Below are 24,883 nucleotides of genomic sequence, written 5' to 3'. Positions count from 1 at the left end.
AGGAAACACAGAGGTCAGTGGACATCCAGCAGTCTTCCATGAAGGCCTCTTATTATTCTGGAACAGTTTATTTTTATAGAGAAATCACCCACTTCCTGATCTCCCCAGTTAGAATTGATTGATCAAAGCAGTCCGTCTCCCTGTTATTAAAGAATTAAATAATATGCGTTAATTGATCCCTATAACCATTTAAAATGTATCTAACACAGGAGAAATCTTTGGTAAATATTTACTGAATGAATGAACAAATAAATAATTGGGGGAAGGGGGAAAGAGACAGAGTTAAATCCTGAGGCTGGAGTTTTTGGTCCTTTAGCCCCTTGTCCAGTTGCCCCGGCAGCCCCATCCATGTGACCTTGAACTCTGTACAAGTCTCGTCATTTTCTATGTGTGTTGTAATGGAAAAAAAAGGTTTCAAAACACAGTCTTTCTGTCCTGGGGTACCAAAATAGTAAAGACCTCTGTTTTGAAAGCCTCAGACAAATGAACACAACAGCCACAGTGAAAACTTTAGCAGGAAATTGAGCCACAAAAAGCAAGCAAGCCACAAAGCCCTGAAGGCTGAAAAAACCTGACAGGCCAAGAGGCAGTTAGGTTGCACCTGAGACAGGGGCTGCTTTCTTAACTGGGAAATGAGTGTCTCCAGATATATAAAGCTGTGAGGAGATCACCATGACCCAGCTCTGACAAGCCCCTGGTACAGCATCGTTGGTTAGTTTGCCTCAACCTGCAGCAGAATTTTTATTCCAAGAGTAACAGTTAGTTAGGCTTTTTCCAAAGCCTACCCCCATTTCGGTCCCACCCAGCTTGAAACCAGGCAAAGTGGGTTAAGACACTGGGAGATGGGAGGGGACAGGTGGGGTAGAGGCCTGGCACCCCTCTCTCTTCTCTTGTTTCAAGAGACGCTTTGTGGAGTGGTCTAGACAGATTTGGGGGTAACTGCTTCTTCTGCCCCCAATCTCCCCTTAGTTCCCCACTCCTCCCTATCCTGCCAGGCCAACCACCAGCAGAGAAGGGCGCTTAGCTCCAGTGACATTGTGAGTGAGACGCTTGGGAGGATGCATATGGTTCCTGTTGGAAATGCACGGAGGAACAGTGAAACACCAGAAGCCCCATCCTCTCGCCTGCCCATGCCCTCGTGCCTAGTCAGCTGAAAATTCCTGTGGCTTCCACTCCTGCACTGTCCCCTCAGTGTCACCTCCCCACCACATTCCCACTGTCCCACTTGCTGTGTCACCTCACCCCTGCGGGAGAGGTGTCTTCCTGCCAGTCTCTTGACCACCAGGCTCACACAGCTCCCGTCCATTCACTGCAGGCCGCCAGACTGAGCTTTCCAAGCACCCCGGACTGCCTCCAGCCCTACTTTCTCTTCAAGGCTTCCCACTTCCCTCAAAATGAGAGCCCTGACTCCTTGGACACCATACAGACCCTCCCTGATCTCCCAGAGATGCTCTTAGCTGCATCATTTTTTTTTTTCTGCCGGATTTTCAGGTGCCCTCAGTTCCAGGAGCACCAAATCAGCCAGATGCCATGAGCTGCTTATGACACAGTTCAAGGTGTGACATCTTTGAGGTCTCTCCATAACACTTCTACTGCAGACGTCTGTCTCTGGTGTATCACCTGTACCTTGCACACACATCTCTAACCATCTGTCCACTGTGGCTGTCTGTTCACACATCAGATTGACTCTGTGTTCTCTGTGACACCAGGTGAGCTCTGGCACCAGTACCCAGCAGATGTTTACTGAATGATTAATAAAACTACTCACTCTACCTGCTTCTTTTAAATGGGCTCCATTTTGGTATGATTTGGTGTGTGAACCATTAAAACTTTTTGGAAGTCAGGATTTGAAACAAACTTGGTAAAAAGTAGTTAAGCAATGTCTTCGTTGTAAAGTGAGTGAAACCAAATTGCTTGGAAACAGGTGAAAAGCTTAGCCAAACAGTTTCACAATTCACAGCCTGGCACTCCAGTAGCACTCTCTGGACAATTGCCCAGGTTTTCTTGTTTTCATTTCTGTGTTTTAATTTATAAGTTACCCTTATATTTCTACTAATATTTTACTGGCACTTGTTTGTGAATGAAACAATTTTTTTGAGGGTTTGTTAATTGTTCTGTGTGAGTGTGGAAAGTTTCTTTGATGTAAAACCATCAATTCTTTTTTTAAAAAATAGTGTTTTAGGCTTTCTTCTACATAAAGTAAGTGGTGGGGGTGAGAAGCTGGGGGTGGGCCAGATGCTCACATTATGTTTCTATGATTTTGCTGTTGGAGATACTAAAGATCACTTCGCTGGGCTTTGCTCTCTTAAATTACAGAAAAGTGCATTTGGTGAAGTTTAATGTTTTTAGTAAACACGTACAAGATGTCATAGGGCTAGAATTAAGGAAGGACTAGGGTTCATGAATGAATGAGCTCAATCTTAGTAACGAAATGTTTGGAAGGCAACAGAACAAGAGAGAAAGAGCATCAGAACATGATTTAGACAAATAAAAAAAAGATATGATTTATACAAATACATTTATACAAATAAAAAAAAGATATTATTTAGGGTCATGGAAATCAAATGCCTAAACTGATGGTTAAACAATAAGTGGCAAGTAACAGTTTAGCTACAAAAAATGGAAATATGGAAAGTTACATGGGAATGTTCAAGAGGACCAAAGAAAGCGGCGTAAGATTATCTGCTCTGTTATGATCCCCTATATTTCACTGCTCTACGTTCTTCTCTTAGGCAGTCTTTTCCTGAGATGTTTTCATGTTATTAATCAAAAATAACAGAAATGAATTAACTAGATCAATGTATTTACAAGATTTTTTGAGTGCCTGCAGTATACCTCGGTGTGGTGAGAACTTGGTGTACTGAGGTGAGTAGTATGATCCTGAAGAGCTTAGGAATCACTGAGTTCTCATAAGTGCAATAGAAGAAAAACTGGTAGAAGGAAGTCAAGGTGGGAAATGAAAATACGAGTTTCTAAAGAAAATAAGTATTTACAAAGGAATTTGTCTGCATTAATTTCTGTGGAAAAGTTAGCTATGTATAGAAGAAAGAAACTTGTTAGTGATTCTTTCGTTCATTCATTTATTCATTCAACAGTGAATCCCTGACGTGGTGGTACTAACTACTTGCACTGTGGTAGTGCGAGGGATACATTCGCTGTGCAAGTAGTTAGGAATTTTTTTTTTTTTTTTTTTTTTTTAGTGTTTTGTATGTGCTAAGCTTTATGCAAATGTACAACCAAGCACAGAGGTTAAGAACTTTGGAATCGAACAGAAGTGGTTCTAGTCCCAGCTCCCTCTTACAAATTGTGTGATCTGCAACAATTCATTTAACTTCTCTAGATCTCAGATTTTCTCATCAGTAAAATGAGCACAATAAGAGTACCACCCTCACAGCATGAAATCAGATTTTCTGTACTCTGTACATATTCACTTTCCATGACGCTGGCATGTGGCAAGTGCTGACTCAATGCTGGCTCATTTCCTTAACTGCTTTTATTTTATTCATTCACTGCCCTTCCAGAGGAAACTGCGGTTCTGAGATGTGCCCTGGGTCACTGCTGAGGAGCGGGAGGAGCCTGGGAGGGAGCTACCCCTGCCTTGTTTCCTCATACTTTATGGGGTAGGTATCAGGAATGAGGCTGAAGGGGAAGGCAAAACAGATCCCTAAGAGCCCCATGGGCCCTGCTTAGGGTGTTTACTTCTATCATAAAGGCTGTGCCTCTGTGGAGACCTAAGGTGGAGATTGCCAAGGTCAGGTTTGCGCTTGAGAAAGATTTTTCTGGCAGCAATATAAAGAACAGTTTAGCGAAAGAAACAAGAATAGCTGGAAACCCAACTAGGAGGCTGTGGTAGTCCAGGAGCACACTAAGGCAGCAACAATAGGTGAATGGAAACTGGAGCGTTTAGGTAAGGGAGAGGGATGCCAGAGGAAGTGATGGTGAAGGAGAGGGGAGAGGGCAGGACTCCACCGCCCCAGGGTTTCTGGCTTTATTGACTAGGTATATGGTAGCATCTTGGGCCAAGACAGTGAGTCACAGGGAAGGGGCTTTGAGCCTGGTAAGCTTGGGGCACATTTGAGACATTGGGAGGAAATGACACATGGCAGTTGACATACAGATCTAGACATCAGGAGAAAAGTCAGGGCTGGAGATTTTCAGTTTACAGTTGAAGGTATGAGTAGGAATGAGATCATTTACTCAGTCCATCCCACCACATTGAGCACCATGAATCAGGGACTCCTCTCCCCATGGGGCAAGAGAGATGAAAAGACAGTCAAAGTCACTACTTTCAGGGGGATTAGGCTCAAGTTAGGATGGAGAGGTGGAGAAGGCATCAAACAAATAAAGGAAAACTAAAACTTCAGCTATTGCCGAGTGCTGGGAATATAATGTTGCGGTTAAACTGCAAGGTGGCTAACAAGTTGGATAGTCTTTCTTGAAGAACTGTAGAAACATTCATTAAAAACAAAATAATTTTATAGTTAAGCCAGAGAGTTATTGTACTGTAACAAGGGAGACTTATTTCACCATAGGAAAAAATCATAACATTCTGAGAATAGAAGGAAAAAATAACAATTACCCAAGCCTGCAAGAAGGTGTAAGACCAGATCAGCTTTTAAGAGGAAAATTAATTACATAACAGGAAGAGGTAAAAATGGGTAGATCATCAGAGATGGGGGAAAAGGCAAATTTCAAACTTCTGAATTTAATAGGGAAGACAAGAATGTAGGAATGTAAAGACATTGTGCTGCTTTCTCTGCATAAGCACACTCACATGAGGATATATACATAACCCTTGGAGGCACAGGTACTCAGTGAATGCCTGTGTGCCAAAGAGGGGGACAGCACTGAGCAGGAGAGGTGGCAGGGCCCAGTGGCCCAGAAGCACTCATATAGTCAAGAGACTGATACAAAAGAAAGACCCTGCTAATATGCCATTACAGAGTGTGGAATGAGCAAGGAAGGAAGAGGGTGAGGCTGTAAGAGAGCGCACGGGGCCCTCATTTAAATGGATGGGTCACCAACCAGCATTTCATGCCTGTTCCTAGACGACCCACAAAGTGAAATGAAACTGGATGTGGTATTTAGAAAGTTTGAGATCTGCTGGTTTAAGTACTAAGTCAGCAAACCAGCCTTGGCAGCCCAAGCAGGTAGGTAGGGGGCCAGAGGAGATGGGTGTATCCAGGAGGCCAATGGAGGAAGGACAGGAAGGTTTTCTGGGAAGCCAGCTGACATGTCATGCTTTGTCATTGGGGCCACTGCATGGATTCCCCCCAGTCCCCCCACCCCAGCCCCCGACTCACTATGGGGAGCTGCACAGTGACAGACAATGGGTGGTTTTGCACCCAGCAGCCACTCTTCAACCAGTGAGGAATGGGAGAGAGCTAAGAAGGATTGCTTGTCACCATCCCTGCTCCTCCTGAAGTCCTCCGCTGGAAACAGGTTCAGAACCCGCTGAAGGTTGCATAATCATTTCACCATGGAGTTCTTCCCCAAATATGAAACTGCTAGGACTGGAGCAAATGGTGCCCAGAGCTGACTGGAGGAGGAAGCCAGAGCCACACTGGAATATATGGAGATGCTAGCTCCTGCCAGCTATTGAGGATCTTCATCTTCCCACAAGAGTGCTTGGGAAGAAGCAATTGTGGGAACCTAGGTGAATGATGACCAAGGAGATGAAATGAGGAAGGAGGCCTTTGGTCTCTGCCAAGTGTACCTTTCAGGTTGCCTTTTGCTAACGTCCTGCTGATGTTAATCATTCTCTCCAGCAGATAGCAGCTTAAATGATGGGGTCTGAAATGTGAGTTTATAAAAGAAAAACGACATGGAAAAATTGGGCCGAGGCTGGTAAATGTGAACATTGGAACCTGCCCCCGATCTGAGATGGTGGGACAGTGGACCCCTGGCCAGCTCTCCAGGTGTTGTGTATGCACATTGGCAAACCACCTTTCCTAGGTGGTGTGACACCTGGGTAGCAGTTCTCAACCAGTATGATGATCTGAATGTCCCTGGGCCTGACCCAAGTGAGGAGGACACAAAATCATGGAATATGTCTCATAGAGCTTAGTCAGTTTTGGGAGATACTGGGCTAATGTAATGTTTTTAAAGTATTCTCTCATTGAAAATTCCAAAGTACCTAACTCTTTTTCTCTTTTCCGTTTTACCTAGGCACTGGGAAATCATGAATTTGATAATGGTGTAGAAGGACTGATTGAGCCACTCCTCAAAGAGGCCAAATTTCCAATTCTGAGTGCAAACATTAAAGCAAAGGGGCCACTAGCATCTCAAATATCAGGACTTTATTTGCCATATAAAGTTCTTCCTGTTGGTGATGAAGTTGTGGGAATCGTTGGATACACTTCCAAAGAAACCCCTTTTCTCTCAAATCCAGGTATTTTCTACTTTTATAGCACTCATTGCTTGAAAACAGATGCCCTAAGTCACAGCTTGGCATTATATTTATGGACTGTAGATAAAAGTAGGAACAACTGGGTAAATAGTGCGCTTAGAATAATACTGATAAAAGCAATCTGGTAAATTCTATGCTGTTGTTCCAAGGTACTTCTTAAAGAGATGTCCTCTTCTGCTCAGTGAACTTCTTTGTTGACAAAAACAGTATCTTTGTCTAATTCAGTGCTTTCAAAATGGAAAGAGGAGACAATTTATAGCCAGTGCTAAACAGTACAGATTCATTTACTAGAGAATGAGAGCCTCAAAACTCACTGCCCTTCTCCTGTGGAGCCATGAGCCCAGAGCTGGGGTTTTACCTCAATTTACCTTATCGCTCCTTTTCTAGGATGATTATTACATGTCTAGCTAATTCACCTTTCTCGCTTTTCATTATTTATCTCGTTTTAATGACATTCTTGTATCTGACTTTCCCAGAAATATATATAGTGATCTTATAATATACATGTACATATATAAGTGTATGTATATACATTTATAGACATATATACACACATGTACATATAATATATATAATCTTAAGACATACGCACACATACATATATGATACATACACATAAGACACACACACACACATATATAATCTTAAGACCCTTCAAGAAACTATTTTGAGGCACTTTTATAAGAACACTTTTTGAAACACTTTGGCAATGAGCACAAAAATGACATTTTCTTTAAATTATCCAAATTAAATGTCTTTCCATATTTGAAGAAGAAAAGGGAAACTAGGAGCTAGGGTTATCTAGAAACATGAGTTTTCATTAAGAAATAACTGATAAAGATCATATAATTGACAATTCAAAAATATATATTTATTGTTGTTATTATAAAATAAGTCCAGGCCATTGGAAACAACAATAGAAAAGTTAGCTGTGTTTGCTGAGAGCAGCGAGCGGGTCCTGCAGCTGGCAGAGAGGCAGAGATGGAGGCAGAGATGGAGGCAGAATGGAGCGCCTGGGGCTGGAGTGGTCAGTGAGAAGAGTGAGAGGACTTGCTAAAGAACCCCCCAACCCCACCCTGGGGTCACGTTCACTTGACCTCCTTGGTCCCCTTGAGAGCTGTGTAAAACATCCCTGGGGCACAGGACATTCCAGAAGTGAGGTCAGGGTCGTATGCTAGGATGCAGGCTCCATGAGGGTAGCAACCTCTGCTGTCTCACTATTGCCCAGTGGACTGTGCACAATGCCTGGCATATGGTAAGTCCTCAGGAAGCATTGCTGGGATGAATACATGAGAGCAGGAAGGTATAGGGGCCACAGTCACAGAATAGCAGGTAGTTCCATTTCTTGGAGCATGGGTTCTGACTAGGAAAAGCTAGAAATTTGGGTCAGGGCTTGATTGTAGGGCTAAGGAGTTCAGGTGTGATTCAGAGGGAAGCATTGTCTCTTCTTTAAAAGGCACCCATAAGGAGGTAGGAGGTGGGGCTCTTGGTGGAAAGGCACAGCGCCTCCAGAAATCAAACTGCCCCAGCTGGGACTCTGGCCAGCCCTTTACCAGGCTGTAACAGAGAGGGGATCCAAAGCGACAATGCTGTTTCCAGCAGCTTCTGGAAGAGAGGGCTGCATTTTATAGGGCCCAATGTGCAAGAAAGGGATGGCGTGGAATAGAATGTTTCCAGGAGCACTGCTTCTTCCAAGTCCACAGGCCCAGCAGCCTGGTGTGGATTCTTCGTATAGTTCTTTGGCCCTAATCAAGCCCAGTTCTCCCAGTCCTAGTGGACTGGGCACCCACAGGGGTATAACTTGTATTTCTAGCACATTTAATCTAATTTATTTTAGCTAGATCATGAAATACCTGTAATACAACTCTTCTCGTGACGTCTTGAAATATAACCCATGCTTTGTATATAGGGGATGCCTGGTCCTGTGAGATTTCTGATACAATAGAAGAATACATTCCTTTGTCTTCAGAGGCATTTCTCTGAATTTTTTTTTCCTTCTTGGCAGCCAAACCTTAAGCAAAAGATGGTAGCATACTCTTGACATTCAGTCATTCCCCTGGGCACCTGTCTATGTGCCAGGCACTGTTTTAGGCACCAGGGACACTGACCAAAAAAAAAAAAAAAGTTGCCCACTGGAGCTTACATGTTTAGCAGGGGAATCAATAAATGAGTAAATGGTTTGGTGTGTCAGAAGGTGGTAAGGCTGTGGAGAAGAATTAAGCAGGAGGGGAATGACAAGTGCAGCATGGGGGAAGGTGCACCTTGTTGTTTCAAAGAGATGCTCAAGGAAAGGCTCACATAGAAGGCGACATAGCACTGAGGGGCAACGGGGAGCCCTGGGTTTCTCGGGGCGACCAACAGGAGGCTGATTGTCCTTGATGTTCTCATGATAGACAATGGTGGCAAAACTACAACTCTTGATTTGTCAAGATTGCCTATGAGTTACTGGCAGCCTTGCCAGTCCAACACATCTGTGAGCTGCTAATTATTAGGCTGTAATTCTGGGGCCTCCCTGGCTATGATGTCAGCCACGAATTATCTTCCATGATAACTTGCACTTGCAGAGTTGGCTAATCTTAAGGACTCAGGAGTTCCCCTGCTGAAGCACACAGACATTCCTAGACATCACAGTGGAACAAGGGATGCATTTCTAATAATCTTGTTACTCTTTGGATTAGTGCTTTTCAAACTGGAGATTGCAGACTCCTGCATTTTGAAAGTTTTTAATGAGATGTCATTCTCCCACCCTCCCCTCCTTGTTTAGTGCTGGTTCTTAGAAATCAGCATAAGAGAGTCTGGATCTACTGGAGGACTCCCTTGTCACAGAGTACCAGACACGACTTCAGGGCAGTATGCCTGTATTTGCAGTCACCTTCATGCCAGTCATAGCCATAAAACCTCAAAGCTTGCTCAAGTGTGGCTGCAGAGCCAGTGGGAGGAACCAGTTGTCTTGCTGCACACAGAGCACCCGGGTTGCGCAATGAGAGCCATGCTTGACAGTGGGTACCAAAAGGCTATCGTTTGTTACCACTATGCGCAGTAATAAGCACCCAGAGAAGAATGTACACAATCCCAGTGCCAGCAACATTTAGATGAGGCCCCCATTATTAACGCAGAGCTCAATAATGCTCCAATGCTGGCATTATTTATTTATTTATTTATTTATTTTTTGAGACACTCTTGTTGCCCAGGCTGGAGTGAAGTGATATGGTCTCTGCTCATTGCAGCCTCCGCCTGGTAGGTTCAAGACATTCTCCTGTCTCAGCCTCCCAAGTAGCTGGCATGTGCCTCCACACCTGACTAATTTTTGTATTTTTAGTAGAGACAGGGTTTTGCCATTTTGCCTGGGCTGGTCTCAAACTCCTGGCATCAAGTGATCTGCCTGCTTCAGCCGCCCAAAGTACTGAGATTACAAGTGTGAGCCGCTGTGCCTGGCCTGCTGGCATTAAAGAGAACAAGACAAACTTATCAACTGCCATATTAAAATAGGCATTCAAGGACTACCTTCTTGACAGTTTTAAATTTGAACACTGATTATTCCAAGTTTCCAACCAACATCTTGGAGTTGCTAATACTATTTTGTATATCATGCTTACATGCTCAGGCATTTTCTGCATTGGTATTGTGGAAGTTGAGATGTACAAACATATAAAACAATATCTGAAGCCTCCTCACAGTTTGCAACCAAGTTCGAGCAAAACAATATCCATAACCTTAAACTAATACAACATCAAGTGAATGTAACAAGGATATTGATTTGAATTTTTATTTACTTCTTAGGGGTTTTGTATTTAATGAATAAATATGTTTTGGTTTTACTAACTTTTGAACTTTAGTAAATTAAGGTGTTTAACCTTTGCATGTTAATATGTATAATAAGTAATATAATAAAAATTGTTAATAAATATCCATTTTATTTATTTTGTTCCTTAGGAACAAATTTAGTGTTTGAAGATGAAATCACTGCATTACAACCTGAAGTAGATAAGTTAAAAACTCTAAATGTGAACAAAATTATTGCACTGGGACATTCGGGTTTTGAAACGGATAAACTCATCGCTCAGAAAGTGAGGGGTGTGGACGTCGTGGTGGGAGGACACTCCAACACATTTCTTTACACAGGTAATTGTTTCAAAAGGATTGCACGAGCCAGGATGTCCAGATAAGTATTTTGTCTCTTTTGCCTTTGTAACTGTTATTATTCCTTTTACTGATATTTACTATGTAATGTATATTATATGATCTATAATATATTATATATGTAATATACATTAAATGGGAATGTGTAAATCTTACTCACAAACATTACTAAGAAATTTATTGATTTCATGATAAGTCAATTCCATATATTTATGTATATAATAAATATGACATAAAATATGTATAAAACATATATATACCATACATATGTAAAACAAAAAGACTATTCAGCCCCAACCAAGTCATTTATGATAGATTCTTATCAAAAAGCAACATGTCATATAAAAAACTTTAAGCATAAACAAAATAATGTAAATAAGGGCCTTTATAACTCAAGGTGGATTTGATTTGTAAGTTGCACAGGTAGCAGAAGCTGGAACTCTGAGTGTGAGTCCTAACTCTGCTTGCAGACTAGGAATATAAGTATCCTGGAAGCCACATGACCCTGGGTCCTCAGGAGAGAATGCACTCTTCCTACCCACTATCTGACTACCCCCACCACTCTCTTTTTTTCTCTCTCAGATTGTTGTTAAGTACTTTTCATTAGAATAACTCTTTTATGAGTTTTCCACTTTAAACTTACAATGTCCCAAAACTTTTGAATCTGGTTCCACCTTTCCCACTTCCCCCACCTTGCACTGCATAGATCTTTGAAGTATGCCCAAGGGAAGGAAGAAGAGGCTGATAAACAGCTCTTCTGTCTATCAGCATTCGCAAGAAAGGCTTTGGTGTGGGAACAGCCCTCCCTTTGAAGAGGTTCCTGCTTCTACCATCCTTATGTGGGTTGTCAAAGGCCATGCTATTTTGATAAAAAGCAAAACTCAAAGTACCCCAAACAATAAGTAGGAAATACCCAAAAACATTAAAAGGAATTATCACTAAGAAAGTAATTTTTATTTTCTTTCTAGTACTTTGGAGTATTTTCCAATAATGAATGCATGTTACTTTTGCAATCAGAAAGCAAGACATAAATTATAAAAAGGAAAGAAACACAGTATTGGGTGAAAAGTCCCCATTCCTAATTCACTTGAACGACTTTGAGCAGGTCACTTAGCCTCTCTGAATCTGCTAGCTTAGCTTCAAAATAGGGGATGATCATGCTCAAAGTTCCATGTTACTATGAAAATTATATGAGATGTAAAAATATATGACAGCAGTTTATAAACTATAAACAGCTATATTCTGGTATGCAGTGTCGTGGAGGTTGCTTGCTCATAAAAATATGTCAATCAAAATCATAACTCACAAACTAAAGTTGGCCTTCACTTAAGAAAATACCAGTATGAATGTGTGCTAACTGAATTCCTTCACAGATATTTTACTTCTTGGTAAACGCAGGCTAAGGAATAATTTCAAATTGAGTTAAACTGAGAGGTGGTGAAATCAATTTATGGGTTATGACCAGTAATAGGGCTTTTTTGTTTTTGACAGATAAGACTAAAAAGGATTAGGCACTTACATTACTCATAAGAATGGTAAATATTGTTCCATGGGAAAAGATGTCCATAAGATGTCGAGAACGGCCCCAGGCACATAGCAGACAATCCATAAATGTGATGAGGATGACACCTAGCACTGGACATCGTTAGCATGAATAACATTGCAATCAAACAGCTTCAACAACTCCATGAGGGTTAAATGAACTAAGAGAGTCAAGACTAGGAAATAATTGCAGCAGGTCATTGGGAAGCACCGGGTAGGGGTGAAGACTCAATGAAGTCCTTCTGACTCTACCACTAATGATGGGGTCCTTTCAATGCCTGATTACCCTCATCTGTGGAATGAAGGTGGTAACAAGAGTACCTATTATAAAGGATCACTGTGATTTAATATGTGTAATGAATGTATAGGTAAATGGCCTTAGCACAGGGCCTAGTATGTTAGCTGTTCTTATTTTACTTATGTGCTGGCTCACTGGATAAGACCTGTGAAAACCCAAACCTTTAGCTTTTCTCTGAGGCAGTGTCAGCACCCTTGGACACACAGTGGGAGCTAGATATATCTCCTCCCCCTTCTTCCTTTAGAATAATGGTTTCAAAATGTTTAAACTCTGACCCATAGTAAGAAGAACATTTTAGACAGGGAGCCAAAACACACAAACGTATATGTGTGTGTGCATTCACATACAAATGCACAAAAGTACACACACATACAAGTGAAAGAAAACTTTCACAAAGCACCTGGAATGCACCCCGACTTTTCTGTTTTACTGTTTTATTCATTTAATGCCAGTTATCACTCATTAAATTGATTTTCTTGTACTGTAGCTAATCCATGTTTCTAAAACCTCAGCTTTAAATGAGACATGACCAAAATAACGCATGAACACTCAAAGGAGTTTCACCCCTTCATTCAGATGTGAACATTCCTGTGTTCCCCTTGACTTGTCTTTACTCCATCTTAATCAATGCTGTCTTACAGCAACAACTGATCATTCATGGCCTGTGGTGCGTGTCCATCAATGAGTGTGCCCTGAGAGACCTGAAAAGATTGGGTGACCATGCCCAGATTCCCATCATTTCTGTAGCCTATCCTTTGTTCCCATAACAGTACAGTCATGACTTAGTATCTGTGGGGGATTGATTCTAGGACTCCCTGTGGATACCCAAATCCATGGATGCTCAAGTCCCTTACATAAATGGTGTAGTATTTGCATATGACCTGTGCACATCTTCGCATATACTTTAAGTCATCTCTAGGTTACTTATAATACTTGATACAATGTAAATGATATGAAAATAGTTGTTATACTCTATTGTTTAGGGAGTAATGACAATAAAAAATATCTGTATATGTTCAGTACAGATAAAACCATCCTTTTTTAGAAAACATTTTTTGTTCATGGTTGGCTGAATCCAACGATGCAGAACCCACAGAGAGACAGCCAACTGTATGTGCCTTTGCTAAGTAGATAAATTTAGTTAATGATGAAGGACTGGATGAAAGAAAGATCTGAGGATAAAAATTAGAGTTTGCTTATCTGTAAATCTTGAAGTAAATAATTACACTCTCTGAGAAAACTGAGATAACCAAGACTTAGTCATTTACTTCACATTTCATGATTGCTTACCAAGATTAAACTTGTTCTGATGAAAATCTCCACTTTCATACTCATCGTTTTGATGAGTGAACATAACAATTAAAGGTGGCTAGGCACAGCAGCTCATGCCTACAATCCCAGAATTTTGGGAGGCTGAAGCAGAGGAATTGCTTGAGCCCAGGAGTTCAAGACCAGCCTGGGCAAGATAGGGAGACCTCATATCTACAAAAAAATTTTTAAAAAATTAGCCAAGTGTGGGAGTATATGCCTGTAGTCCCACCTACCCAGGAGGTCGAGGTGGGAGAATTGCTTGAATCTGGGAGGTTGAGGATGCAATGAGCTATGATTGCTCCACTGAACTCCAGTCTGAATGACAGAGTGAAACCCTGTTTCAACAACAGCAACAACAAAAACATTAAAGGTAATTCCAGGACACAATAGGGATGAGGCATGTTTGCCTGTTTAAATAAACTTTCCTGGCCTTAAGAAAACAACTCTGCTGAATAATTTTATGAAATTAGAATGACATTAAAATAATGAATATGGTAAATATGATTAGTTAATAAAAATACAGTTAAAATAATACATCCCTTGGAATTTTAAATCTTACTGAGAACCATTTCTGCAACACCGTATCCAATACAGAAACACACATGGAAGTAAACCTTTCCAAAGCTCGTGGATTGCACCCTCATATTTTCTGTTCTGTTATTTGATTTTTTAAATGCTGGTTACCACCCATTACATTAATTTTATTGTATTGTAGCTTGCTCATATTTTTTTAAAACTCAGCTTCAAATAAGGCATGACTAAAACAGTGCATGAATGGATCCCTCCCAAATGTTGAAAGTTATTCCAGTTTCTTTCCTTTCCAACTACCATGCATATACAGGTAACCCTAGCACTGGCTGACCAGTCTAACATCAGAGTGAAGAGAAATGAACTTCCCTCTAGGAGGCTTACAAAATGATAAAGCTACAAAGATAAGAGCTAAAATGCAAATGCTTTCTCTAAAGAAGTTAAATCCTAGAGTCACGAACTAGTCCATGTTACTTCCTTCAGAGAAAAAAGGAGTAAAAAGTACCTGTAGCAGGTACACCAGGGCACTCTATTCTCTGTGCTGTCCTTGAAGGGACTCCAAAGATGCTGTTTCTCTCTTTGCCTCCCAATATTTTAACTGAGTTTTGGATTCTGCAAATCAATCTGGCTAGCTGTGGCCTTGGGTGAATATAAGCACCAGTTTCCATAGCCTCCAGGTAAAGGGATTCGAATTGTTAATTCTGTCATCCTTCCCATTCTAACATCCTGTTATATAGAAAGTCATCCATACATACAGCCTGAAAGCTTACTTTTCAGGATTTGGGGAAATAAAAAAAATTTGGTAGAATACCTTATACTGTTGTTAGGCTACTGATATGAACTTTATTCCTCTAACTCCTTTGAGGTCAGATCATCTATCCCCCTTATCACTCTCATCTAATCACCTCCAAGCAATGTCCCGCATCACTGAGAATTTAGTACCCAATTTCCTATCTTCTTCTCCACTCCAGCTCCTGCCTTCACCTGGCAGAGTATCCATGTGGGTAGTTGATCCAATACCCAAAGTTCAGAGTCCCTTGATCTCCTCAACCCAGTGACTGACAGCTCCACTCCATTTCAGCAACTTCACTTCTGGGGCCACAGGCCGAGACTTGATTATCTCCGCAATTTCTCCATGTCCAAAACTGAAATGGGATCGTTCCCTTGACCCCTTCATGGGACTCATGAAAGGGTTGTCTTGTTTACTCATCCTGCAGCTCTCAACTCCTCACGGGAGGGAGAGCACGTAGGTGAGCAGGTGCAGAGGCTGGGACAAGTGCTTCTGGGTGCTGGCAGGAGTAGAACTCTGTGTAGCCCTGCGGCAGCATCTAAGTGAGTATCTGTGACCCCTGGAGCCCCAGAGGGCGTGTGTTACAGTGTGCCCTTTTAGCTTTGCTGTCTGTGGACAGTTTAAGTGTTTAACAGTTAAGTGTGACAGCCCTCTGTATCCTGAACTCTTGTTCAGCATCCAGGAAGAATCAGCTTGCAAGAACAAATTGAAGATAGTGAATGTGGAGAATTTTATTGATGATGAAAATGGCTCTCAGTGGGATGGGGAACTGGAAAGGGTATGGTGTGGGAAGTTGTCTCCTCCTGGCATTAGGCCATCCCCAGCTGTACTCTTCTCCAAGGTCCTACCGTCAAGCCATCCCTCTGAAGTCAAGCTGCTTTTCACCAATGTCAAGCTGCTTCTTCTCTTATCTCCTTCTCTGCCGTTCCACTGCCAGTGGAGCCTGGGGTTTTTATGAGGACAGGATGGGGGACAGGGCAGGCCAGGGTGATTTGGAAAAGGCAACATTCGGGCAGAAAAATGGGGATATAAAGTTCTCACTTTGGGCCATGGGTCCAGGCTTGAGGGTGGAGCCATTGCCAGGGACCCCACCCTTTTCTACCTAATATTTCCCTGCCTCCACTCTCCAATTCTCTTATCACAGGCCTCCTATCCATAAAGCTTTCTCACTCCCGTAGTTTTTCAGAGCTCACCTTCAGCCTTATGAAACCTCAAGTCTTTTGAATTCGTCTTTCCCTCCCAGTCCAGCAGGCTTCGCTTCTCTCCTTGCTAGCCTGGAAGTGTCCATTATACCCTTGACTGTGTCGAGGATGACACTGGAAGGCAGGTGTCCAGTACTGTTAAATGGATGTTAACAAGTGCAACTTCTTTAAAAAGTAAGATTTCTTTATTTGATTGATCAGGTTTTTTAAAATTATCTAATTTCCATTGCTTCTGGATTTAGGCACACATATTGAATATAAAATTCAAAACTTTTCATGTATCTAAAGAAATAATTTTAATGACCACAGAATTTTGCTCTTAAAACAAATGGAGCCTATAGTGTAATTATAACTAAGACAGATGACAAGCACCTGCTGCGTTTTCTTTATGCTGCCGTCAGGCTGGTGCATAGTCTGATGGGATGGATGCATCCCTGTTGTAATAAGAATAAGTAAAGAGGGTGGAAGACTGTTGTTGGTGTTTACAATCATTATTCATCTCTCCATTAATTTTCATCCTTGCAGTTTAGATAATCTTGCCTTTTAGAACAAGAAAACAATGTTATTACTTACAACATTCACAAGACAGGGAAACACTCATCGACAAGGAACCGTGTCCTTTGGGCATTTGGTAAGAACTGCTGACATCTGTGTTTATTAAGTGATGGGGGAGAATCAGCGAAGGGGCAGAGGTGTGGGTGGTAGCTTCAGAGATAATTTCGTGACTGAGTGTGGTTGGGCATGTTGGCAATCCCAGTGTTTGCAATTCCAGTGCTTTAGGAGGCTGAGGCAGGAGCGTCACTTGAACCCAGGATTTTGAGGCTACAGTGAGCTGTGATTATGCCACTGCACTCCAGCCTGGGTGACAGAGAGAGACCTTGTCTCAAAAAAAAAAAAAAAAAAAAAAAAAGGACTTTGCTTTCCTGGTCTTTTTGAATGTGGTAAGCACAAGGACTTACTTGTACTGGTGGTCACCCTCTTGGGTCCTTTCAGTAAACTTCTGGCCATGGCCCAGCCTGAGCACCTGCTTCCTTTACAGAGCAAAGCCAGAACCTTCTGGTTTGTAATTTTTGCAGCCACATAACACTGATCCATTTTAGCTATCTCAGGAAACTGTTTTCCAAGATGAAGTGAGACTATCCAAAACCAAAATCTAAAAAGAATGACTACAGAACAAATGGCAGTCCAAGGTCATTTGGCAAGGTTGAATTATAAGGAAAGGTGATGGCCAGCTACTGTGAAGTCTTAAGCCTACTCATAGGTACGAATCTCTTACCAGGCCTGAAGTTTGTGTTTCCTTAACTTTGCTGCTTGATGGTCTTCTGCAAAGGATATAATTTCTCCAACTTTCACTGGAAGTGGCATGGGGTTTTGGAAAGTGCTTTAAACTCTAAGAACTGGTTTCCTCTCAGGCTCAGACACCACTAGCTGTCTGACTTTGGACAAGTTACTCAACCACTCTGAGCATCAGCTTTCTTTTTTTAAAATGGTGACAGTGATATGGCTACCTTAGAGAGTTGTGGGGATTAAGTGAGATAATATATGAACAGAATATATAAATATGTCTATAATAGACATATTTGATCTGTTAAATATATATTTTATATATATATAGAGAGAGAGAGAGAATATTAGAAAACTGACATATTTATCTTAGACCTACTATGTTCTAGGGCCCAGTTTTGCTCATGTATTATCTCTCTATATATATAGTATTGAGAGAGAGAAAGAGAGAGCTAGAGAAATAGAAACCAGTAGGATATATCCTATCTGAAGAATTCTAATACAGGTATTTCACTGAACAAAATAGTTTCTCCTTAAAATGTATTCTGACACCAATTTCCAATTTCCCCTCCTTGCTTCTCATACATATTAATTCACAGAAATTATATTAGTCATAAGGCGGTAGGACTATGAATAATTTTTTTCTTCTGCATTTGCCAAATATTCTGTGATGCTAGTTTTACTTTTATAACAGATTTTTAAAGTCCCTCTAAACCCTATAAAATTAGCCACTAGTCCTAAACTTGAACTGTAATACATATTTTTGTTAAATAAAAAAAAAAATATCCTAAATTTGAGAATCTAAGCTAAATTCACAAATGACTAAATGTATCTTCTTACTTTTAGAAGATAAGAAACCAGGAATTCAATGGTTTAACCCAAGCAGCGTAGGTATTCTTCACTCATTTCTCTTGTCCTCAGTATATGTTTCCCCCAGGCCAAGAAACATTTATGTCTAGGAATTATGACTGCTCATCTGTAAGACACTCTCCAAGTACTCTGTCATGATTTGCAACCAGAGCTTTGGCCATCCATTCCAGATGACCTCCAGGTTGTAAGCTTTATCTGAAGTACTCCACACTGCATTGCACACCAGCATGATGGGAAGGAATGACTCAAGGGAACTGTTCATTCAGACCACTCACCAACGACACGCAGCCTTTCACACAGCAGCTGACAACCACTGTAGGAAGACCTCTGGCCAAATGCTTATATATCAGGACTATATCAATGTATGGTCACAGTTACCTCCTTTTTAACCTCAAGACACAAAGTTGTTACTTCTGAAAAGAACACCGTTAGTAAATGGAACTACATGGGCATGCCAAAATGAAAATTAATCTCTCTCTCCACCCCATTCTTTTGGCCACTGCATTTTTACAGGCCATAGTGACAGAACCAGAAGGTAGCTGTGTTTCAATAATTTTTGTTTTCTTATTTTTAAACATTGTTGTATAGAAGCCTGTTTTATAATGTAAGAAGTGAATGGGAATCCTAGTATCTGGAATGATGCTGAGCCATGGAGATGGCCAGATTCCATGTGAAGAGGAGAGACTAGCAGAAAGCTAAGGATTTGCTCACTTTCCCTACTTTGTATTCATGGAGCACCCATTCCAAAAGATGATGCACCAGACCATGGGCCTGGCCCTGCTAGGCAGTGGAGATCCAAAACAATGGGCACTCACTGGAGCTCTGTGAAGATCTGTTGAATGAGTGACGAAATGTGTGGTGAACTGTTCCCTACTTACAGGGTTCCCTGCTTTGCCTAGCCTGTCAGGCTTGGGTATGAGCAGATAGCCTGGATTGGATTTCATGAGGGCTTTGTGCCCACTCTGGATACTACCGGAAGATGCATAATCTCTTTTAGACTTCCTGGGTCATCACTGAAAGGCCAGAGGAAGGAATTTGAGCAGTAAATCGAAGCATGTGCAGAGTGACATAGTCTGGGCATAGATAACAGTACCTGACCCCTCAAATTCCCTAAAGTTGACATGACAGCTTGTGCATCATGGTTTGGTACAGAGATGACTGAAGAGACAGTGGTTGCTCCTCTGGTTGCTGGACACCTCTTGAATGGGCTGTGATGACTAGAGAGCACGCTCTGTCCTGTTCACCTGAAGGTGCTCCTAGACTAGCAGAAGCAGAGGCAGCAGCTGGGCCTGACTGGAGAGCTGGAGGGACTGGGTGCAGGGGACTTCTAGGCCAGCAGTCTCTGTGTTGTGCTCTGAGGGGCTCTGGTGGCAGGAACCTAGTCCTGGGTTCCAGCTCTACCAGGGTGCAGCCTGAGGAACTCAGCTTTCCTGCTTTATTGGCTTGCCTTGCCACAAAGGATTTCTTGTGTGTTAAAGATACTAATAGCTTAAAACCAAAAACCAAAAAACTACTAATTTAAACCACTAATCAAATCTTTTGTTTTACAAATTTAGAAAATAAAATTAGGCCCCAGGGACTAAATGTCTCTCCCATAGTCCAGAAACCAGACTGAAACTGAGCTAGTAGCAAAACCCATTCTCCTGTATCCCAACTCCCAGTTCAGGTTCCTCTTCACTAGCTGCCACCCAGCTGCATAGTTGAGGACATTGAATTGAGGGAACCTGGGGTAGAGGGCTGGCACTCAGGCATCGCTGGCTTCTACATGATTCCACCACAGGGAAAGCATCTTAACCATGTATGATCCATAGAAAAGTGATTGCTAAACTCCTTAAGTTGTCATTCAACAAATATCTATCTAGCACCTACCACATGCTAGACAAATCCTAGAGACACAGCTGCCTCTGCCCTCATAGAACTAAATGTCTTGAAAGAGATACTGACCCTGATCTGATTTTTTAAAAATACATAATTATGCAAATAAATCATATTATATATAATTACAAAGTATGGTATAAAAGGAAAAGTACAAGATGCTGTAAGAGCATATAAAAGGAGGACTTGGCCAAGTCTAGAGGATCATCAGTGAGTGTTTCCCTGATAGACTAACATTAGGGCCAAGATCAGAAAGATGTCCAGGAGTTAACTTGGTCAATAATCATTGTTAATCTTTATTAAGAATTTCCCTTGAGTCGAGTCAGGCTTCACTTGCTGCATTAACTTCCTTAATCCCCACAATAACTCTGTAAGATAGGTGCTTTTACTTTTTTTCCACTTTACAGATGAATAAACAAGAAGTAAAAAGATGTAGCTAATTCACATGTAGCCCTCTGGCTTCAGAAGCTCTTTACCCCATAAGGTTCCTGGGCACATGGGTGTGATCTAGGAATGGGAAGAGGCTAAGAATGCTGAAGGGCAGGCTGAATGTTCTAGATGAAGCTGGTGCGATAAGGGCCACATGATGTAGGTCTTATAGGTTAGGATATTCATGTTAAAACTGTTAATGTTTTTGAAATATCTAAAACCAGGAAGTGCACGATCATATTTATGTTTGGAGTGTGCACTTCCAAGTAATTTAAAAGAGTCAAGTCCCTTAGAAGCAATCATGTTAAATAACCTAATAACCAATCCTTTTTATCCAGTCCCCTTATGTGGTCCCAGTTCAGGAATTCTTAAACCAGTTCTTGTGTTAAAATCATAGCATGACTGCCTTACAACATTCTATACTTCAGTCCATTGAAAACCATATCAGGCCAGGTGGGTGGCTCATGCCTATAAACCCAACACTTTTGGAGGCCAAGGCGAGAGGATTGCTTGAGCCCAGGAATTGGAGACCACTGAACTCTAGCCTGGCAACAGAATGAGACCCTGTTGAAAGAAAGAAAAGGAAGAGAGAAAAAAGAGGAAGGGAGGAGGGAGAAAAGGAAAAGAGGGAGGGAGGGAAGGTGGAAGAAAGAAAAAAAAGAGAGAGAGAAAGAGAAAGAAAAGGCTGCTCCCTGGCCCTTCTGTTTATTACCATGTGACACCAGGAGGGCAATTGTCCAGACCCACACTTAGGTTCACCACATTCCTTGGCTCCCAGAACAGAGTCCTTTGAGGCTCTTTCAAGCACCCACACCATGCTGGGAAATGAAGCCTTTATAAACTCCAGATGCCAGTCCACAACTCCACAGCCCCTTTGGATTTGGTTCCTGGATGAATTCTCGGCTAGATGACTGGAACAGAGTTCTGGTGAACATCTTCCTTCCTACCAAGATGACAAGTCAGATGTGTAGCTCTTTGTGGGAAAAATACTCTGGGCACGAATATCTTCAGCTGAACAGCACGGAATGGCGTAGAAAATGTGAAACCCTGGACTGGTTTCTGTGTCAGTGGTTTCCTGGGATTGCTGAGTTGAAGGGGAGCAGAAAGAGCTCAGCTGTGGAGGAGGCAGAGATTAGCCAAACCAGACCAGCTGCATGGTTAGCATCTTCCTTGTTCCTTGTTCCTGATTAAGCCCATTTAATATGCCAATGACAAAAGGATCATGAAGGTCTTTCCAAATGAGTGAATGTTTTCTGGAGCTGAGATTGCTGGCTCCTATTTGCAGAGTGCATGCTGAGGCATCTAACCGGATTACTGGATTCCTAACTTTCACATTCTTTCTAAGCTCAGATATTTCTACGAAAGGCAGAAAGATAAAGGCCAAAAAAGATCAGGCTTTCCTAGCTCTTGGGTTTCCAGGAAACTGACAGACTCCTGATACCTGCAACTAGTGCCTTCTCTCCCTGGGCGGGTTGTTCTCCGCCACCTTGTGGACATTTGGGGAACTGCACAGTCCCAAGCATCTATGATCAGAGGACGAACTGACAGAGGCTGCCTTATATAACCACCTGGTCCCCTGAAGTAAAGACCAGGCACCAGGCTTGCCCAAAGGAGGACCAGCACAGAGCAGAATGAGGCTGAGTAGGATGTTAACCTTCCATGCTGGTCTTCCATGCATCACGTTATCTGCCACTGTCACAGACAACATCTACATCCACTACAGATGGAGATGGAACAAAGGCTTTCACTGGATCTCAAGTTGCGTGCTTCTGTAAAAGTAAAGTTCCAAGACCTTATTCTTTTTTTTCCCAGTGAGAGCAAGAAAACTGGACGTTAATATTGGCAACAACTATTTCCTGCTTGTGAAGCATTAGTATTTGCAGTGCTTCTGCCCTGTGGTTATTGAGCTGAAAGGGGGGCCGCTCTTGGCACAGGAGCATGGCAGGATTGGGTTCTTCATAACATGTTACCCAACTTGTCTTATGTGAAAAGAGAAGCCCAGAAAGAGCTTGGAACACAAAGATGCAAATCCTGGGTTTGCATTTGATTTGGTAAGTGGCCTTTCACAACCAGCTTGCAGACTTTAGGAAAAAAAAAAAAATACATGGTAGGCTTGTGGGTAGTGGAGAAAACGTAAGCTCCAATACCTCACAGCCTGGGTTTTCAGTCTGCCTCCTCCGAACCCTCATCACGTACCAGCTGTGTGACCTTGGGTACTCTGTCTAGGACAATCCATTTTCTTGTCTGCAGTGTACAGATAATAGAGGACCTGTACCATGGGAAGCTTGGAGGACTAAATGAGATTAAGCCCAGGGCCTGACTCATGGCTGATTCTCATAACAGGTCCTTGTGTGTAATCAACATTTGCTGAAGTTCTCTGGACCCTCTGTGAATATCTAATAGGAATGACTAGCCATGGGTATGAAGAGGGAGATGATAGAAACAGTAATGTGGTCAACTGAATCCATCCCATAGTCTCTAATTTGAAACAGCTGAACTGTGCCATAGTCTCCCTGGAGGTAAGATGTAAGCCACAGAGTTCCTGAAGCATGTCTACAGTTAGGGAACTTAAATGTGCCAAGTGATTAAAGGCTGGGCTGCCTGCTCCCTGTATGGTGACACACTCCACCCTCCTGCATACTCTCCACTACTCCAGGCAGTGGTGGGCCTTCTAGCCTCTGGGTGATGAGCAGCTCCCACATCTCCCCTTTGAGACAGAGGCCTGCAGAACCTGACCAGTGTGATGGCTGGCTGGGATCAGAAGTGTGCATGCTGGTTGGCCCTCAGGGTGAATGTGGCTCTTCTAAAAGACACCTGAAGGGATGCAAAATTTAGCAGCAAATCCCCAAAACAGCTCTTTGTCATCTCTGCATCTTCTACTAAAGATTTTAAGCTCTGAAGTATATGTCTGGGGTTTCTAGAGATTGCTATTTCCTTATAAGGGGAAAAAATGCACTCTTATTGTATATTTATTGAGCACCTACAATATGCCAGGCACCCAGCTAGGGAGTTTAGATATTTAATCCTCTCAACACCCCTGTAAAATAGGGATTGTTTAAAATGGATTTCATTTCAAATGAATTTCTCCCACTTTATAGGCAAGGAAACTGAAGTACAGTATGGTAAAGCGGCTTGGCTAATCCACCTGGCTAGTGAGAATGGAGCCACAGTGAGCCTGGAGGATACTCTTAACAGTGTTTCATCTTTGTGTGCCCCACAGCACAGGCACAATGCCCGAGTCTGAGGAAGAGCTTGCTGAGTTGAGAATGGTAGGATTCATATACCAAAAAGGCATTCGGAAATGGGCAAATGCCCAGACAGGGCCCTGAAAGACTAGCTATGTAGAACAACAGATGGCGAATCATCAGTTTAAAACTCTGTCATCCAGCCAGTGGCCTGCTGGCCTACAGCCAGCCATGTATGTACAAGGGCTGACTTGATCAGCTGTGGCTCTTTTATTTCAGGCAATCCACCTTCCAAAGAGGTGCCTGCTGGGAAGTACCCATTCATAGTCACTTCTGATGATGGGCGGAAGGTTCCTGTAGTCCAGGCCTATGCTTTTGGCAAATACCTAGGCTATCTGAAGATCGAGTTTGATGAAAGAGGAAACGTCATCTCTTCCCATGGAAATCCCATTCTTCTAAACAGCAGCATTCCTGAAGGTAAGTGAAGTTCAGGGGAATGTTCCACCAATCTAAAATTTAGATAGCGGATATTTTTGTCCTTCTCATTCTTTCCTTTAATGTTTCAGGAAAAGACTATAATACTGTTGAAGAATTTATCTTCTTCCTTGAGTTTGCCCTCTTCATGGATAGATTTAAAACACACCCAAATGCCAAAAGCCCCACTTGCTTCTTCAAGTCTTCTCAGCATCAGATTACATGCATCACTGCTTCCTCTGCCTTTTAAAATCTTGATCCTGACATGCAAAAGCCACTCTCAGCTTGTGTTTACAGGAGAGATGATAACTGAAGTAAAGGGGTTCAAATTGGGCAGAGCAGAGCTCAAGTCCTGGCCCCCCAACTAGAGGCAGCGTGCCTTGGGCAAGTTGCCCAATCTCATGGGCATCAGTTTCTTTATCAAATGAGGGAGTACCTTATTTTTATGTCTGCGTCTCAGAATAAAAGTACATTTTTCTATCATTGATTTTTGTATGTATCCAGAACACACTTCTGTGCTTGTTTCTCACCTTCCCTTTTCTGTTG

The 24,883-nt window shown here is 42.1% G+C and overlaps 1 protein-coding gene across 1 annotated transcript in view; it reads left to right on the top strand.

Annotated features, from left to right (window-relative positions):
- The window catches only part of NT5E (5'-nucleotidase ecto), a 44,802-nt gene that overhangs the window by 11,153 nt on the left and 8,766 nt on the right, over positions 1-24,883 (top strand). Inside the window, exons 2-4 of the mRNA XM_005552431.4 lie at positions 6,169-6,391; positions 10,343-10,531; positions 24,143-24,340. Coding sequence (XP_005552488.1) covers positions 6,169-6,391; positions 10,343-10,531; positions 24,143-24,340 — 610 coding nt within the window. The remainder of the gene's footprint in view (positions 1-6,168; positions 6,392-10,342; positions 10,532-24,142; positions 24,341-24,883) is intronic.

The sequence above is a fragment of the Macaca fascicularis genome, chromosome 4 (genome assembly GCF_037993035.2).
Source record: "Macaca fascicularis isolate 582-1 chromosome 4, T2T-MFA8v1.1".
In the NCBI taxonomy this organism is placed as follows: domain Eukaryota; kingdom Metazoa; phylum Chordata; class Mammalia; order Primates; family Cercopithecidae; genus Macaca; species Macaca fascicularis.
Note: the sequence above shows the minus strand (reverse complement) of the source record. Positions and strands in the feature narration are given on the sequence as shown.